Genomic DNA, 17,650 nt, shown 5'->3' on the forward strand with positions numbered 1-17,650 from the left:
GGATTTAAATTGACAGTCAATGATAGTATTGCAGCCTCAAAGCCGTAGCAGGCCACGTCAGTTTGGGGGGGGGGGGGGGGGGACACAATACAGAAACATTAAGAAAATATTGGGGTCACAGCCACGCCAATATTGGTCATTTCCTTTTAATTTTTGAAAAGATTGGGGGGCACAAGCCCCAGTGCCCCATGCCCTGCTACGGCCCTGCCACATGAAGAAATATTGACTCACCCTTGTTATAATTGTGTTTTTTTACATTTAGACTGAAAATGCCAGTATGGAAGAAATTACGGCACAAAGACAAGCCAAGATTACATCGTTTTTTGTTGATGGCTTCGTTTGGACAATATTGAAAAAAGTAGTGTGTTGTTTCCTCTTGTGTCTTTATTAGTTATAAGGTATATAAGTTATTATAAGTAAGCTGTTATAAAATTGTTATGCAAACCACACCTTGGACACTTTTGGTAGCCTATAGGGATGTTCTTGATGTTAATTAAAGCTTATCTTATATGAATCTACAGTATTATTCTCCCCTTGAAGTATATTGTAAAAAAAAACTGCTTAAGATTGCCAAGAAAATGATGTCATAACTAGCTACACATTCTGTGACTGCTATTTGCATGATTCATCATTATTGATGAATTGGCCCCTTAACAGGCCTGTACCTGCCCTGAAAAGTACAAGACTCAAAACTAATAAATGCAATATGAACACAATTAGATAAAGATACTCAGGCATCACGAAAAGGGATAAAGTGTGAAAGATATGCATCTAACCACAGTGAAAGGAACTGTTGTTCAGCCAAATAATAGCTTTACAAGAGAAAAAACAGCAGAAATGACCTTTTCAACAAAGTACTTAAAGTGCAACACTAAGAAAACAGATCAGCAAACACAACTCAAGTCACAAATAGATAAGATTTATTAATTCTGATGGCCTAAAACCAATGTCAGCTCTTTAAAGGGTGTTCTGGAACAGATTGCTATAAACATATTATGGGAGCTTAGCTTGCCACAGCAATCAATTGTTCCCCAATAGGCTTAATGATGCTATAGGGAACTCTCCCAATATATGGACAGCTGTATTATTTTTAAAGAAACATGCAATCAATGATTGGATTAACACAAAAAGGACATAGGGGATCCAAGGCATGGCTCTAAGGATTCATATGGGAAAATCACACAAAATAGCGTATCTTTATGGGGTTTTAACAAAAAGTGAGTTTATCTTGTGAAACAGTAACAAAATATGTATCTTGTAACCATGGAAAACCAAGGTCACGTGACTAAAAGGTGGCTATCTTGGATTTTTTTTATAGTAATTGCTTCTGCCTCCAACCTTAACCAAATGCTACGAAAATTGAATTAATTTGTAGGTATTAGCCGCTTGTACATAGCTACAGCTCGGGATAAGTTTAAAAAAAAAAATAAAAAAAATGCAATTTTGTGCTTTTTTCTTTTTCAACCCAAAAAGAATTTTTTTAAAGTTTTTTCTAAACATATCCCAATTTTCAAGCTGCAGTCGTATGCAGGCAGCTGATACCTAAAAATAATACAATTTTCGTAGACCTTTTAGTCACGTGACCTTAGTTTCCATAATTATAAAATACATTGTCCTTTTCAGTTTCACAAGAAAAGCCCACTTGACAAGTTTCATGCATTTATGCCTAAACCTCTTGAAGATATGCCATTTTATGTGATTTTGCTGTATATTCTTGAGAGCCTGGGGAGGAATGAGAACTTTAGAAGCACACTAGCATACACACATTGGCACCAGTCGGGCCAAGACGGGACGCTAGCACAGTCTATTACCCGTGCAGTTCGGCAACCATGGACAGCTGTTTCGTCCTTATTAGGACTCGTCAGCATGGCATAGCCGGTTTGCCTCAGTTAAACTTCATCGGCAAAAAAAAACCTGCAGGGCGACTTCGACTCGAACGAAGTGCTTTAAACCACAGCTCAGATCCATGTGGGATCTAGAGCTGCGACCGGGCTAGCGTGATGCCAATTGTGCGGATCACGCATGCGACCTTTGTTAGTCTAAAACTCCGTCGGATAGCCAAACTATCCTTGCGAGTATGTATACATAAATGTGAACTTTAGAAGCACACTAGCATACATACATTGGCACCAGTCGGGCCAAGACGGGACGCTAGCACAGAGGAATGAGAGGTGGGTAGAGGTTTATAAAATTGTATGGCTATGATTCCCCAATATTTTCTTAATGTTTCTGTGTTGTGCCCCCCCCCCCCAATCTTACGTGGAGGGGGGGGGTTGCATCTGTTTTTTTATAAATTCTGCTAAAAATAACCAGTGGTCAATGGGTTTATCAAATTCTATGAGCGAATGCAAATATTTTTCTTTATTATTTTCAAGCACAATGCATAAATTCACAGAATATCAGGCTTTTTTTCTTTACATTTTTTTTATAAAAAAAAAAACAAAACTTAAAGCTGATTGCAACAGCTTCTTATTCTTTTTATAGAGATTATAAATTATCCTTTTCATAGAAGAAAAGTTTTCCCTTGTCTTGTGATATAGGCTAGAAGTTTTCATTGTTGTAGATAATCAGTTATCCCCTGGTCTTGTGATACAGGTCAGAAGTTCTCTTTATTGTAGATAACCAGTTATCCCCTGGTCTTGTGATATAGGCTAGAAGTTTTCATTGTTGTAGATAATCAGTTATCCCCTGGTCTTGTGATATAGGCTAGAAGTTTTCATTGTTGTAGATAATCAGTTATCCCCTGGTCTTGTGATACAGGTCAGAAGTTCTCATTGTTGTAGATAATCAGTTATCCCCTGGTCTTGTGATATAGGCTAGAAGTTTTCATTGTTGTAGATAATCAGTTATCCCCTGGTCTTGTGATATAGGCTAGAAGTTTTCATTGTTGTAGATAATCAGTTATCCCCTGGTCTTGTGATATAGGCTAGAAGTTTTCATTGTTGTAGATAATCAGTTATCCCCTGGTCTTGTGAAATAGGCTAGAAGTTTTCATTGTTGTAGATAATCAGTTATCCCCTGGTCTTGTGAAATAGGCTAGAAGTTTTCATTGTTGTAGATAATCAGTTATCCCCTGGTCTTGTGATATAGGCTAGAAGTTTTCATTGTGTAGATAATCAGTTATCCCCTGGTCTTGTGATATAGGCTAGAAGTTTTCATTGTTGTAGATAATCAGTTATCCCCTGGTCTTGTGATATAGGCTAGAAGTTTTCATTGTGTAGATAATCAGTTATCCCCTGGTCTTGTGATATAGGCTAGAAGTTTTCATTGTGTAGATAATCAGTTATCCCCTGGTCTTGTGATATAGGCTAGAAGTTTTCATTGTTGTAGATAATCAGTTATCCCCTGGTCTTGTGATATAGGCTAGAAGTTTTCATTGTTGTAGATAATCAGTTATCCCCTGGTCTTGTGATATAGGCTAGAAGTTTTCATTGTTGTAGATAATCAGTTATCCCCTGGTCTTGTGATACAGGTCAGAAGTTATCATTGTTGTAGATAATCAGTTATCCCCTGGTCTTGTGATATAGGCTAGAAGTTTTCATTGTTGTAGATAATCAGTTATCCCCTGGTCTTGTGATATAGGCTAGAAGTTTTCATTGTTGTAGATAATCAGTTATCCCCTGGTCTTGTGATATAGGCTAGAAGTTTTCATTGCTGTAGATAATCAGTTATCCCCTGGTCTTGTGATATAGGCTAGAAGTTTTCATTGTTGTAGATAATCAGTTATCCCCTGGTCTTGTGATATAGGCTAGAAGTTTTCATTGTTGTAGATAATCAGTTATCCCCTGGTCTTGTGATATAGGCTAGAAGTTATCATTGTTGTAGATAATCAGTTATCCCCTGGTCTTGTGATATAGGCTAGAAGTTTTCATTGTTGTAGATAATCAGTTATCCCCTGGTCTTGTGATATAGGCTAGAAGTTTTCATTGTTGTAGATAATCAGTTATCCCCTGGTCTTGTGATATAGGCTAGAAGTTTTCATTGTTGTAGATAATCAGTTATCCCCTGGTCTTGTGATATAGGCTAGAAGTTTTCATTGTTGTAGATAATCAGTTATCCCCTGGTCTTGTGATATAGGCTAGAAGTTTTCATTGTTGTAGATAATCAGTTATCCCCTGGTCTTGTGATATAGGCTAGAAGTTTTCATTGTTGTAGATAATCAGTTATCCCCTGGTCTTGTGATACAGGTCAGAAGTTCTCTTTATTGTAAAAAAACCTGACTCCCTTGGTCTCGTCACATGACTGAGTACACATCTTGTGAAGGTCATGAGAAAGACCTGATGGACCACAGAAGAACACCCCCACAGAGGTCCTAGAAACGAAATCGAACATTAGACAATGGGCAGGAAAGCTGCCCTATTGAACCTGTTCTAAACACACCAACAGATATCCTACAAACAATAAATAACAATGGATATATTTAGGGTTACTAGAAAGGGCTGGTAAAAGGCTTGATAAAGACAGACGGACATCCGGACAAATTTACTATTCATCACAATGCTAACGTTTACAACATGCATAGAGAGACTTACTGATTGTGTGCCTCAGCAACTTCATTAAAGATCTTTGCCCACTCAGGCCGTCCATACTTTGTGCGTGCAAAAAGGCCAGTGATGGGATCCCTGTCTGCAGACCTCTCCATAACAACTTGGTTTGCCTAAAACCAATAAAAAAATCAACATTGTGTATCAACCAATTATCAATAAGATCATGGGCTTAAAGACCCTCCATTCTTTGCAGTCGCCCTTGAAAAGCCGCAAAGAGCCTAAAAAAACGGTGCTATAGTATAGTAGGCTACCAACTAAAAGCTATTAATTTTCTGACTTTACTGTTCGAGGCAAAAAAAGAAAACGATAGAGAAAATGAGCGGTCAGTGAATTGTGGTTACTTTACCAGTTTCTTGTCCCATCCCGTGAGAAAGATATTTATTTGTATGAAACCTGGCATGTTCATCTCATCCATCTAAAGAAAAAACAAAATCAATTCTAACATCATCAAAATTATTTCAATCATCGTCATCATGATTATAATCATTACTACTACGTCAATTACCATTCATATGGCAATAATTGATATAATCATTAAATACAAACAATATTGACCAGAAATAATAGTTTTGCCCTTTAACCATTTGCACCATGTGAGTAACAGAACATAAAAAATCGTTATCGAAACTAACAGGACATCATTACCATCATCCTTTTCTTTTTTCTTATAGCCCGAAGACAAATACAGCTTGTGCGTCATCGTCTTTACTTTGTCATCTTAAATCTCAAGGTCCCTAGTTATGGAAGCTTCATAGCCCATACACCGCACTAATCGCGATATCATGATCGTTATGTCATCCATTTCATCACAAGGACTGTTATCATCCGCCACCATTCTTATCATCATGATCATCATCGATCATGATCATCATCATCTTCATTTTTATCACCCTCAACCTCACTAATATTATCTCGATCTTAAATATCATCATCATCATCATCATCACAATTATCATTATCAAATCGCGGCAATTAGGGTATTTTGTCAGCGATTTCTTTATAAAATAAACAAAAACAAATCCCCAATTTGTGTTGAATATTTAACTAACCGATAAAAGATTTCTAACCTTAATCCGAAATCTCGCCTGCTTTCTGAGTTAGCGAAATCCTTTTGGTTGCCTCTTGTTAAATTTCTATTTCTCCTGTCTAAAAACCCTAGCGATTGTTGTTTTCAAGTCTCGAAACATTTGAACGGTGCTGTGTAACCATAGCCTCTTTAGTGTTCGTGACAAGCCCGAGCTCTCTCCGAACCTAACTTCGTATTTAGCTAAATGTTTCGAGACTTGAAAACAACGTTCGCTAGGGATTTTAGACAAGAGAAATAGAAATATAACAAGAGGCAACTAAAAAGGATTTCGCTAACTCAGAAGACAGGGGACATTTTGGATTATAAGGTTCATTATTCAACATAAATTGGGGATTCATTTTTGTTTATTTTATAAAGAAATCGCTGACAAAGTATCCTAATTCCCGTGATCAAATCACCATCATCATCTACGTAATCATTATCTCATGACCAACAGCATCATCGTCGCGACCTTTCATACCTGGATCTCAATGTGCTTAAGGAGGTCAGAGAACCACTCAAAGGCAAACGTGTCCCTGCAGATCCAATAAAAATACACCTTCTTCACTCTCAAGTTCTCCAGGTCCTGATTATGGCGGTACCTGAAAAGAAAATTAAAAAATACTCGTTGGTAGACTGGCATAAAACTTTTTCTGATCGCCATAAGAAGATAAGCTTCCATTATTAAATTGCGGTCTTATACACCGGACAGCTTATAGTGCTGTTAGTCCGATAGGGTCCAGTGGGCGCGTGCCTCAAGGTTTGTTTTTCTATATTGAGCAGTAAGGGCGTGGCTGTGCCCTATCCTTTTTTTAACGTCCCTTGCATCCTTGTCCGGTGTCCAGTTTTTTTTAATTTCCCAGTGGTAATAAATTTTCTTTTCCATCGAAAATAAGATTTGAAAAACCTAGTACAGGTAGTAGTAGTAGTAGCATCTGATACACGAGTAAAAACGGTATTTCATTAATTCATGGCTTATTGATTGACCTTTTCCCGATTAAACCTATTTGTACTTGTATAGTTCATACCAGATTGATTTGAGAATGGAAGCGAATGGAGTGACACCAATTCCAGCACCAATGCACATAACGACCTCATATCTGAATACGTCCTACAAATGAAACATAACATTCTATCCTCATCAATTGAATCACAAGACAAGTCTTTTAGTGTCCATCAAAATCATCACCATCACTATCATAATCAACCAGCAACAACATAATCATTTCTAATAAGAAGCCTTTATGTTGCCATAATCGTTACCATCACAAGAATCTCTTTTTTCTTCTTTTATCATCACCATCATGACCATTACGATCATCATAATCATAACAATCAATATCTATTTTGTCCTTCTCTTAATATCATCATCATATTACCACCACGATCATCTTTATCATCGTTACCACCACGATCATCTTTATCATCGTTACCACCACGATCATCTTTATCATCGTTACTACCACGATCATCTTTATCATCGTTACCACCACGATCATCTTTATCATCGTTACCACCACGATCATCTTTATCATCGTTACCACCACGATCATCTTTATCATCGTTACCACCACGATCATCTTTATCATCGTTACCACCACGATCATCTTTATCATCGTTACCACCACGATCATCTTTATCATCATTACCACCACGATCATCTTTATCATCATTACCACCACGATCATCTTTATCATCGTTACCACCACGATCATCTTTATCATCATTACCACCACGATCATCTTTATCATCGTTACCACCACGATCATCTTTTGTCTTCCTTTATCATCATGATCATGACCATTCCGACCATCATCATCATCATCCTCATTGAGAATAAAAATTATGTTTACCGTGCTTGCTGTCCCAAAGGGCCCATCTACTGCGATCCTGAAAAAGGGAACCCGTGATACACAACCTGTCATAAAAACTTTACAATAAACTTCACTCGACGAGCCGAAAAATAACATTTGCCTGGGGGCTTCGTTGACGCTTAATGGAGCAAATCGATGATTTAAGGCTTGCTTCTCGACACAAATAGTTTCGGTATTACTTGGGATCAGCTTGGTACTACTCAGGGTCGACTCGGTACTCCTCCAGATCCGCTCGGTATGATTCGTGATCAGCTTGGTACTTCTCGGAATCTGCTTGGTACTTCTCGGGATCCGCTCGTCATCATTAGTGATCAGCTCGGTACTTTTTGGAATCCGCTCGGCATAATTCGGGATCAGTTCGGTACTACTCAGGATTCGGTAGCAAATCGATTTGCATTTTGGTCATAACCCAATTGCTACACGAGCAATTGCGTTAAGACTGATTTGGGCACAGGTAGCCCAAGCTCTTTATTTGTCCCTCCGTTCGTTTAAAATTTCAAATCGCGAATCTTGAATCTTGAAAAAGGCGTTCTAATACGACCAAAGAACACGCAAAAAGTAAATATAAACACAACACTAGACCACACGTCTTTTCAACAAGTTCTTTTTTATTTTTCACTAATTTTGATTTTCACCCTATGTTTACGGTAAAATCGATAGGGACAAATAAAAGAGCTTGGGCTACCTGTGATTTGGGCATGGGATGTGTTGGATTCTACTCACCTTGGCATCTGATCGATTGCAATTTGTTGGTTTCCAGCTCCAAGCTGATTGGCGAGATCAGCTTCAAAAAGACATTAAAAAATACATGGAAACCATTGAACTGTAGAAACTGTCATTAACAACAAATAATGGCCATGGCACCATATATAGTGCCCCTGGTATACACCATTTCAAATAAGGTTACATACACTCGGAGAATCTGTGTCGTAACCCGCAGTGCTTCATGGGTATCAAGTAAATAAGGTTACACTCGGAGAATCTGTGTCGTAACCCGCAGTGCTTCATGGGTATCAAGTAAATAAGGTTACACTCGGAGAATCTGTGTCGTAGCCCGCAGTGCTTCATGGGTATCAAGTAAATAAGGTTACACTCGGAGAATCTGTGTCGTAACCCGCAGTGCTTCATGGGTATCAAGTAAATAAGGTTACACTCGGAGAATCTGTGTCGTAACCCGCAGTGCTTCATGGGTATCAAGTAAATAAGGTTACACTCGGAGAATCTGTGTCGTAACCCGCAGTGCTTCATGGGTATCAAGTAAATAAGGTTACACTCGGAGAATCTGTGTCGTAACCCGCAGTGCTTCATGGGTATCAAGTAAATAAGGTTACACTCGGAGAATCTGTGTCGTAGCCCGCAGTGCTTCATGGGTATCAAATAAATAAGGTTACACTCGGAGAATCTGTGTCGTAGCCCGCAGTGCTTCATGGGTATCAAATAAATAAAAAAATAAGCGTAAATAAAAATAAACACATGTTTAGAAAGCATCAGTATTCTTGTTTATGTACCTCTAAACGTTCACACGGCTTCAAGAGACCAGGATTCAGCCATTTTATACGTTACCCATGAACCACTGCGGGTTACGATACTATAATTCGCGGGTGCAACCTTAATTGAAATAGGTTTATGTCACTGACATCATACTGAATATGGTTATTGATCCTTACTTGTCCAATTGCCAACTACCCGGATGTGGAGGCTGAAGTAGTCCTCTTCTGGGGCCTGGACATAGAATGAATGAGTCACCCTCGCAATATATGGTTACCTATCAGGGGCCGGTTCCTGATAGGCTTGATAAAGTTATCCACGGACAAAAGTAATCTGTTGTGTAGGATTTATCCGTTGGATAAGCATTTATCTACAGATAACTCTTATCTGGCCTTCTAGGAACCGGCCCCAGGTACCTAAAATAACGGATCCTGGAATAACGTTATAAAAATATTTGCGAGAAACTTGCTCTGCAGCTGTTACGGAGTATCTTTATTGTATTTTACAAATAAAAGCCTCGTGAAGATTTTTCAAAAAGTGAAAATATGCCAATCAGCCATTCACCTTTTTTTTTCAACTGGATAATAAGCGGTCCTTGCAAGGGGAAAGGAGTACACAGATACTTACAGATGTGAGCGTAAACGGATGCCACTCAAGCTGTGAGATCTTGGGTACTTGTAGAAACACATACTGCAAATTAAAGATCATTGGGAGAAGACAAATAAACGGTTTAAGTGGATTTAAAATTTCAAAGGATTGTCCAATGGGGGGGGGGGGGGGGGGTGCGCAGTCATAGGTATTATACGCAAAACGAATAGTGAAGATTCCTTTATAAAAAATGACCCACTTTTTGGCCGCCAGGGGGGGGGGCCTGCATATAACAAACAATACATCTATTTTAAAAACGTTAACAGTGCAATTGGCGAAGGACAAATGGTAGTTATATTTCCAATTGCCACTTTGGTTTTTATTATAAGTAAACTTATCACATTTTTTTTATTTCAGAAGAAATATGAGGAGTCCCACGGTATTTTTCGATAACAGAGCTGTCATTTGACACTTGTCATTTCCCATTTGCACTGATAGTTTTAGTCGGCTCACTTCAATTTTAGTCAAAAAGCCCCTGTCAGCCAAACCTTTGCAATTGGTTTCATTAAACTTTGGAAGACTAAACATGTGCCGAAATTTCAAAATAACTCTTCAAAAACAGAAAATATTTGATTTACCAAATTCATTCAACAATTCATTCAGCAATGGCTTTCCTAACAAACCAGTCGATGGAAGCAGGGGGCAGATCCAGGATTTCCCGAAAGGGGGGGGGGGACTGATCTAAGACAGGGGGCGCCGATATATAAAACACATGGCAGGAGGTAAATTTATAAAATTAAGTCCCAAAAATTTCTTCTGGGAAATAGATGCCTTCTCACACTTAGTTTTTTGCTGGGGCAATAATAATGGCGGCTGAGGGATCCTCTTTAAAAAATTCTGTACCTGCCCAGCCTCACAGACGAATCCTGGTTTCTTCATCTGAATCTCCACAACTCGTGACGGATGCTTCACGACCTATAAATAACAAGGACAGTTTGTTTTCTTTCATTTACGAGATCATATTTTTTTTAAAAATCAAGATACAGCCCTATCAGGATCAACCAATCAGATATCAGCTGCTTTTGCTCCGACGAAAGACAGATGCTCGAAACGTCAGCAAAACAAATCTGTTTTCAGAGAGGCGCAGAACAACTTCAACCATGTGTTTATCATTTCCCGGGACTCACAATGCCTGCACAGACACTTACTTATTCCATACAGTTTTTCTGTGTAGTCTTTCTAGCAATACCAGCAAGATCAAAGGATTCCTTATAGTAGACAGAATGTTAAAAAAACGTTTTTTGAGTTACGAGCATCTTTATTTTTGACTAATCATAGAACGAACTATGACGATATTTTCAGTCAATCGAACCTGAAACAATCGAACAGCGTGTTTAAAATTACGTGACTACCCTTTAAATGACAGCACTGTCTCGATTACCAATTAAATTTAGGAAATTTTCAGCCAATCAGAGTTAGGGCATATCCTTCTAAACCAATCAGATGAAAGCATGGTTGTACCACCTTCACGACCTTGACTTGCTGCATGGACCGCCAGAACCGCAAACATCTCTCAAGAAAATAGATAACCATGGGAAGCAGGACAATCTTCCAAGTCTGAAAAATGACGCAAAGACTATCATCACGTGACTAGTATAACAAATATCACATTTTACCAGCCTATTCCCTTTTTTGGTGGCTTGCTGTGAGCCAAGAGGGACTGGTAAGAGAGGGCGACGTCATATCATTAGCCACAGAAAACCCGAATCAGCACAGGAAACCCAAAACGAACGCTAGGGACTAGACTGCAAGTGTACAGTTAAAATGACCGCGTCCCTGCAAACCATGCTGCAATTGACCGTGAAATCTGAACAGCTGAAACTAATTATGTATGATATGAAATAAGATTTCAGCGGCGTTTGTATAAACAACATACTTTTTTCTCTTGGCCTGCATCAGATACCGCTGACCAGTACTCACCATGGCACCAGCTGCCTCAAATTCCGGTAAGACACGGCACGGATCCTTTACCCCCCAAGTGGCCAGGTTTTCCTGCTTTCTGCACACGTCCGGATCGTGTTTATCCATGTTGGTCTGATACCGCAGAATTTCCCTAACAGTAAAAATGGCATCTCAGGACATAGGTCACATTGCTCTTAACAATTAGGGAAGGGATGGGAAGGGCCAACAGTTTTTCTGGGGTTAAGTTAAAGCCGCATTGTCACAAGTTTACTTCCGGAGGTCCGACGGAAACCTCAACCGTTAAAAGACAAAAGAATCTATTCGAATCCGACATATTTAACAGGCCATCCGCACTAAATTAGCAATCACATCCTCAAAGAAACTTCCAATAGACACACTGCTTTCTATATTTTGAAATATTTTTCGTGTTTTCCGTTAAAAATCATCGGAGATTCTTACGTAATCGGCCGGAAGTAAACTGGTGACAATGCGGCTTTAAGGGTATTTTTGAGTTACTATGCTTGGAGTTTTAGGGGTGGTGGTAAGTTACTGTATTTACTATATTGGGGAGCATAAAAATACAGAAAAAAACACATAGACTCATCTTGTTCACTTTATCCAAGAGCAATAAGAAGAAATTTACCAATTTTTCATAAAATAGATTACATGCAGCGAGGATTTAGCTGATGTACTCAATTTCGAGGTATTTTTAATTAATCTCAAGCCTCTTGCTGTGGATGTTAAAAAAAAAACGTTGGACGTTTAAAAGCATGATATTGTATTTATACGAAAATCAAAGGTTGTTAGACCATTTTTTTGGCTATTCCGCATGATATTGACTGTTTTCGAGCATGAATTTCGAACAGAGCACAGTCCCATTTTAGCACTCTATAATTGCCCCCATCCACTCTCCTTGCCCATAGGGACAGTGCTGAATAACGTATGCGCGCGTGTTCTGGCGAAAACAAACAATCGTAGTATGGGGTATTCCTTGGTGTTACGGAGAGCTTTGTTTTTGGTGCTCAAGGCCTTTGTACTCTATTCCATTGTCTCGTTCTAAGGTCTTTGTTTTTGGCTTTTGTTCCATTGGGTTTTTGGTGCTGGTGCTCCGTAACACCAAGAGACTACCTAGTATTGACTCATTTGCTGTTATGACCAATTGTACAGCATTAAAACCATACTGTACAAAAGATGACAGATTTGTTTGATAATAAGGGAGTCATAAAGAAAATTATAGCCTTAGTTGGTCTAGTTTTCTTAGCATTCATCGAAATATCACAGTACGCCGGTAAAAAGCCGCCATTTTAAAACAAACAGGCTGGTTTAACCGCGCGGTACTGGAACTGTCCCCCAGAGGACCTTCCCAAATTTAGACTTACCCGCATCCATGAGCAACAAGACCAGCAAAGAAGATAATAAAGAGGTGATGAGAATACCAGAAAACTTCAAAGTACGACCTCCTGTCCAAAATGTAATATCATCATCTTCGGCATCATAAAAAATTCAGAATTATCAACAAGCCTCATTATTATAACCATGATTAACTACGATCATCAAAGCAGCAATCATTTTCATAATCAACTTTATTATCATTATCAATTATCATTATGATCCAGTCATCATTATTAGTGACACTTTAATGATCAACACAGTCACCACTATAACTAATCATTTTCATCCTTATCATCATCATCAATAATTAACTTATAAACAAATTTTTAAACCTTTTTATCATGAATCACTTTCTTTATCATCATTATCATCACTATCACAGACATCATTGTCATGATCATCATCATTATCATCACAATCATCATCATCATCATTATCATCACTATCACAGTGATCATTGCCATAATTATCATCATTATCATCAGAACCATCATCACAGTCATTATTATAACGATCATTGTCATCACAGCCATCATTATTATCATGACAAATACCACACAAACCTGATTAGCTCTGTTGATGACGACACCATCACAACCAAGCACAATGTGATGACGGCACCCGTGACTCCTGCAACTGTAAGACAAATTCATGCTTTTTAGTGTTGAAGGGTATATTATTTTTTTATCGCTAGAATCTGTAGCAAGTAAGACCACTCACACAAGGAATTGCAAATTCCTGAGGAGGGAAGGGGGGTGGGGGAGGGAGGAGTTACTTTTGGGCTGATATTCAGGGTTGGGGGTGCACTACCTCGTCCCCTAGTTATGGGCCTAGGAAACATGTTTCCCAAAATTTCCCTTTATCAAAAAGGCTGGTTTCATTGCACAGTCTGGAGTTTAGAGATTATTTTTTTTTAATGAGACTATTCCATACAGGGGGGGGGGGAGCGCCAGAGTGCTCCTTGAGAATAATTTTACCATTTTCAAATTTCTAAAAATCAAAGAAAACTTGTTATAACTTTATGGGAATTACAGAAGTAATTAATACCTTTACAGGGGAGGGGGGGTCATTGGGGTTTTGCTGTATTACAGTATTTGGTAAAATTTCCCCAAGTATTTTGGGGAAATTCAAATTCATGTTTGTCTGTCTTAAATATGATTTTGGAAATTAGATGTGATGGAAACATTTCTAAGAATGACCCTAAATGGACCAATGAGTTTTCTATAATGTTGATGGTTGTGTTACCTGTTTTAAATAGCTCTGTTACTGAATTCTGTGACAAAGAACAATAAGCTAGTGTTAGTAAAAACAGTATAATATATAAATTAGCTCTCTCACACAGTTGTCCTGATGAAAGGGTTTATAAATGAATCAGAGGACTCAGCTGAAGTGTGTCTTTTAGCTAAAGCACACTTTGAACCTCTTTTACCTACCGACATTTCACTGCGAATAGGGTTGACCCAGTTATCAGCTCCATCCAGTTGGCTGAGCTTTGCATCAATCTCATTCTCCTTGCTCCAGCTATCGATGAGGTTTTCAAAGTTGTAGCAATGAGCTCCAACATGGACAACTATTAAGTAAACATTTAAGGTGATTTTCAAATGATTTATTTATGGAGGTGGGAAATTCACATTTTGCCTGAGATTATTTATTTGGTATACTTACTTGTGAAAAAGCAAATCGTGTAAGCAATGTACTTATGGAAGGTGATGCTTTTGTCCAGTACACGGATGACAGGGGCCATACATGTGCTCTGATGAGAATGGACAACAAGAATGAAAATGTGTCAAGCAAGGTTATATGCCTAGCAATGGTGAAATGATGCTAAAATAAAGGTAATTGAGTCGTAATGTCATGGTGATTGTGTAAAGGTGATGGTGTCATGATGATGTTGTCATAGTGATGGTTATATAATCCATATCATTGTTACCTTGCAGTGCCTTCTTATAAGAGAATTCAGGTTACGGCACATGGACAGAAGGATTAGCATGCAGTTAAAATTCAGGACCATCGCAGCCCCTCTTGCAATTGGAAGTCCATTCTAGACAAACACAACACATATTAAAAATATATATATAAAATCTTTAACATTAATTCTAACCCACAGGCCCCTGGCTTTTTTTAAGTGGATTTTACAAATACCAGACTGAAAACAGAACCTTCTCCCTATTTTGATTTCTTTTAACAGCCAGTCAACACCGCTGTACCTAGTCAGTGGTCTCCAGGATTTACAACAGTGCTTTGCGGTCCCAACTCTAATCTCACATCATCATCCTGGAGCAAGCATAGCAGGACAGTTGCTTATCAAAAATATAGCTCTTGACATATTGGGAGAGTGCCCTAGGACATCAATAAGTCTATTGGGTTTTTTTTATTGTTTTTTTTGTGTGAACTCTCATCAACAACTCAAACAGCTGAACTGTTTTCTGACTTCCTTTATTCAAACTAATGGATTATATTTGGTGCTTTTTGATTGGTTAAGTGCAGGGCGGAGGCATGACTTACCTTGATGACCTCACGTAAATATGTATATTTCTTTGTTACCCCATAATTATGGTACGTTGTTGCAAAAAGAATGATGTTTATAACTGCCCATATTATCTGTGAAAAGTAAAAATTCATTGTGCATTTCATACTGTTATCTTAAAGACTGTTACATTTTTTCCTAAAACACACAGTACTGTACATTATGGACAAAAATACAAGGACAGATATCTCTTTTTTGGGAAAGTTCATTTATTATCCCGAGGGGGTTGGCGTGAGGATTTTGATTAAAGTAAGGGGAAAAATTAGCTGCCCCCCTTCAGGTGAAACAAAATTTTCCATGCCCCCCTTTATGCTTCCCCCATATTTTTGGTGCCCCCACCCCCCCCACACCCCCCCCCCCCCCCCCCACACACACACACACACACCTCGGAAAAACCCAAACAAAGAAGGAGCAAAGGAGGGAACGACAATGCCAAAGGAACACAAGCAAGAGATCAGCTGCAAGCTGGTGAGAAAGTGGAGGGGAAGGAATTGGCTGAAAATATTAATTCAGAAAAAGTGAAGGCACTCAATTTCTCAAATGTGTGACTAAATCCAGGTTGTCAACCTGATAAAGATTGATGATATACATGACACAGAAGAAGCAAAAAACTTCTTGTTCTTCTCCATGCGAGAAAAGCGCAGCACAAGAAAGAAAAGAAAGAGAGGAAGACTGCAAATTAGATATGAGTGAGGATATTGATTTTTAATAGAAATTGAGTCGCTGTTAACCCTTAATTATGCTTCAAGAATTGCAACTATTTCTTCTGCTTTCCCTTTGTCCATTACCGCAATTCCTTGGGGTTTATTTCGGGGACTCCTCTGTATCGTTTCGGGTCCCAGGATCAGTTGGGGTACTTTTGGGGATCATTTCGGGTCCTGGGATCGTTTCGGGTCATGGGATCATTTCGGGTCCTGTACAGATAGGCAGCAGGGGTGGGTCAACAAGTTACAATAAGGAGGTCCAAAGCTAAGATTTCTTTTAAATATTTTTCTTTCATATTTTCAAATAAAAGCTCAGAGAAAGAGGTAGGGGATGGCCTACTCTACCCTAGATCTACTCATGCTCAGCTATAAACATGGTAAAAAGGTAAAAAAAGGGACCAAAACTTGGTAACAAAAAAATACCAAGGATAAAGACTTCACACATTAAAATATATTCAATTTTGAACACCATACACCCCAAAAAACTTGACATTTCAGGCCCATAGCCAGGGTTTTTCTGATAAAAATCTAACCACCCCTGAAGGAACAAAAAGGGATTTATTTTTGCTATTTTCCCACACGTTTGAATTTTAGATTTTTGACATACTAGAGTGATCTAGAATGCCTTTTTTTATCTAATTCTCTTTTGCTTTATAGTTCTGCCTACAAAAAGCATGCATGTTGCTAACTGGGAGTGGACTTTCCGCCATTGTGAGGGGTACAAACGCACCCCTGCACAACCCCCTCTGGGTACAGGCCTGCAATTTGACACTTTCCAGAAAACTGTAATATTTGACAACAATGCAAATGTACTAAAGAATAGAAGTGTTTCTTATACAATTATTTAGACGAGCCTATCATTTCTTGAATTTCCAAAATAATACCCCCTTCATAACCTTACTGGCCCTCCCCCATCATGCTATCATGTAGAAAATTTCCTACAGAGAGGGGGTGGGGTGGTCTTCATTGTACCTATCAATGGCAAATCTGCTGTGTAATATCAAACACTTCAAAATTGGTTCAATTAATGGATCCTCTTTTTCCGGTTTTCACATATATACACTTATTTAGGTCAGAAAGTATTAAATTTGCATATTACCCTCAGATGTTCAATATTAAAAGGAGTATGTGTTATATTAAACTTATTCCTTTCTATACATTCCTATACATTTTTAGAATATTCAGGATGGATCTAGTATATAAGACACTTCCATTCTGGTAATATAATTTATGCAGTTACCACTGCCATTAGTGTCATGATTAAAAACAAACGGTAAGTGTCATTCATAAAACTTACCACAACTATATATCTGCCCAGCTCGTTCCACGGGACACTTGGCATGATTCTCGGCGTCTACCAAACCACACCAGAGCCTCCTCTAGCTTCAGTCTTCTGGAAGATTCCGCTTTCCTTGAGAAATAAGAAAAAAGCAGTAATAATTTGTCGCACGAGCTATCTTCTGTTTGCCAGACAATTCCTTCTTTGAGGGGTAGGGTAGTGT

General features: G+C 38.5%; 1 protein-coding gene and 1 long non-coding RNA gene across 4 annotated transcripts; one reads left to right on the forward strand and one right to left on the reverse strand.

Moving 5' to 3' along the window:
* Positions 1-2,346: 2,346 nt before the first annotated feature.
* Positions 2,347-17,627, reverse strand: LOC5509919 (cytochrome b-245 heavy chain). Of its 2 annotated transcripts, XM_048721506.1 has the most exons (21): positions 17,446-17,627; positions 15,423-15,518; positions 14,848-14,958; positions 14,583-14,670; positions 14,351-14,487; positions 14,163-14,190; positions 13,481-13,553; positions 12,905-12,985; positions 11,544-11,676; positions 11,088-11,180; positions 10,467-10,538; positions 9,603-9,665; positions 9,155-9,209; positions 8,211-8,271; positions 7,467-7,503; positions 6,642-6,724; positions 6,095-6,215; positions 4,894-4,962; positions 4,533-4,657; positions 4,171-4,312; positions 2,347-3,455 (listed from the first exon to the last, which is right to left on the reverse strand). In XM_048721506.1, the coding sequence occupies exons 1-20, from the start codon at positions 17,488-17,490 to the stop codon at positions 4,189-4,191; spliced, it is 1,695 nt and encodes a 564-aa protein (XP_048577463.1). In that variant the 5' UTR covers positions 17,491-17,627; the 3' UTR covers positions 2,347-3,455; positions 4,171-4,188. The 2 variants fall into 2 exon arrangements, with proteins under 2 accessions (XP_048577463.1, XP_032234812.2); XM_032378921.2 differs by having other exon boundaries at positions 2,347-4,312.
* LOC116616838 lies at positions 12,874-15,550 on the forward strand. Of its 2 annotated transcripts, none has more exons than XR_004295487.2 (3): positions 12,874-13,555; positions 14,641-14,752; positions 14,855-14,978. It is a non-coding gene; the product is annotated as an uncharacterized LOC116616838 (long non-coding RNA). The 2 variants fall into 2 exon arrangements; XR_007306448.1 differs by lacking the exon at positions 14,855-14,978 and adding an exon at positions 15,106-15,550 and having other exon boundaries at positions 12,885-13,555.
* Positions 17,628-17,650: the final 23 nt, after the last annotated feature.

The sequence above is a fragment of the Nematostella vectensis genome, chromosome 14 (assembly GCF_932526225.1).
Source record: "Nematostella vectensis chromosome 14, jaNemVect1.1, whole genome shotgun sequence".
NCBI lineage: Eukaryota > Metazoa > Cnidaria > Anthozoa > Actiniaria > Edwardsiidae > Nematostella > Nematostella vectensis.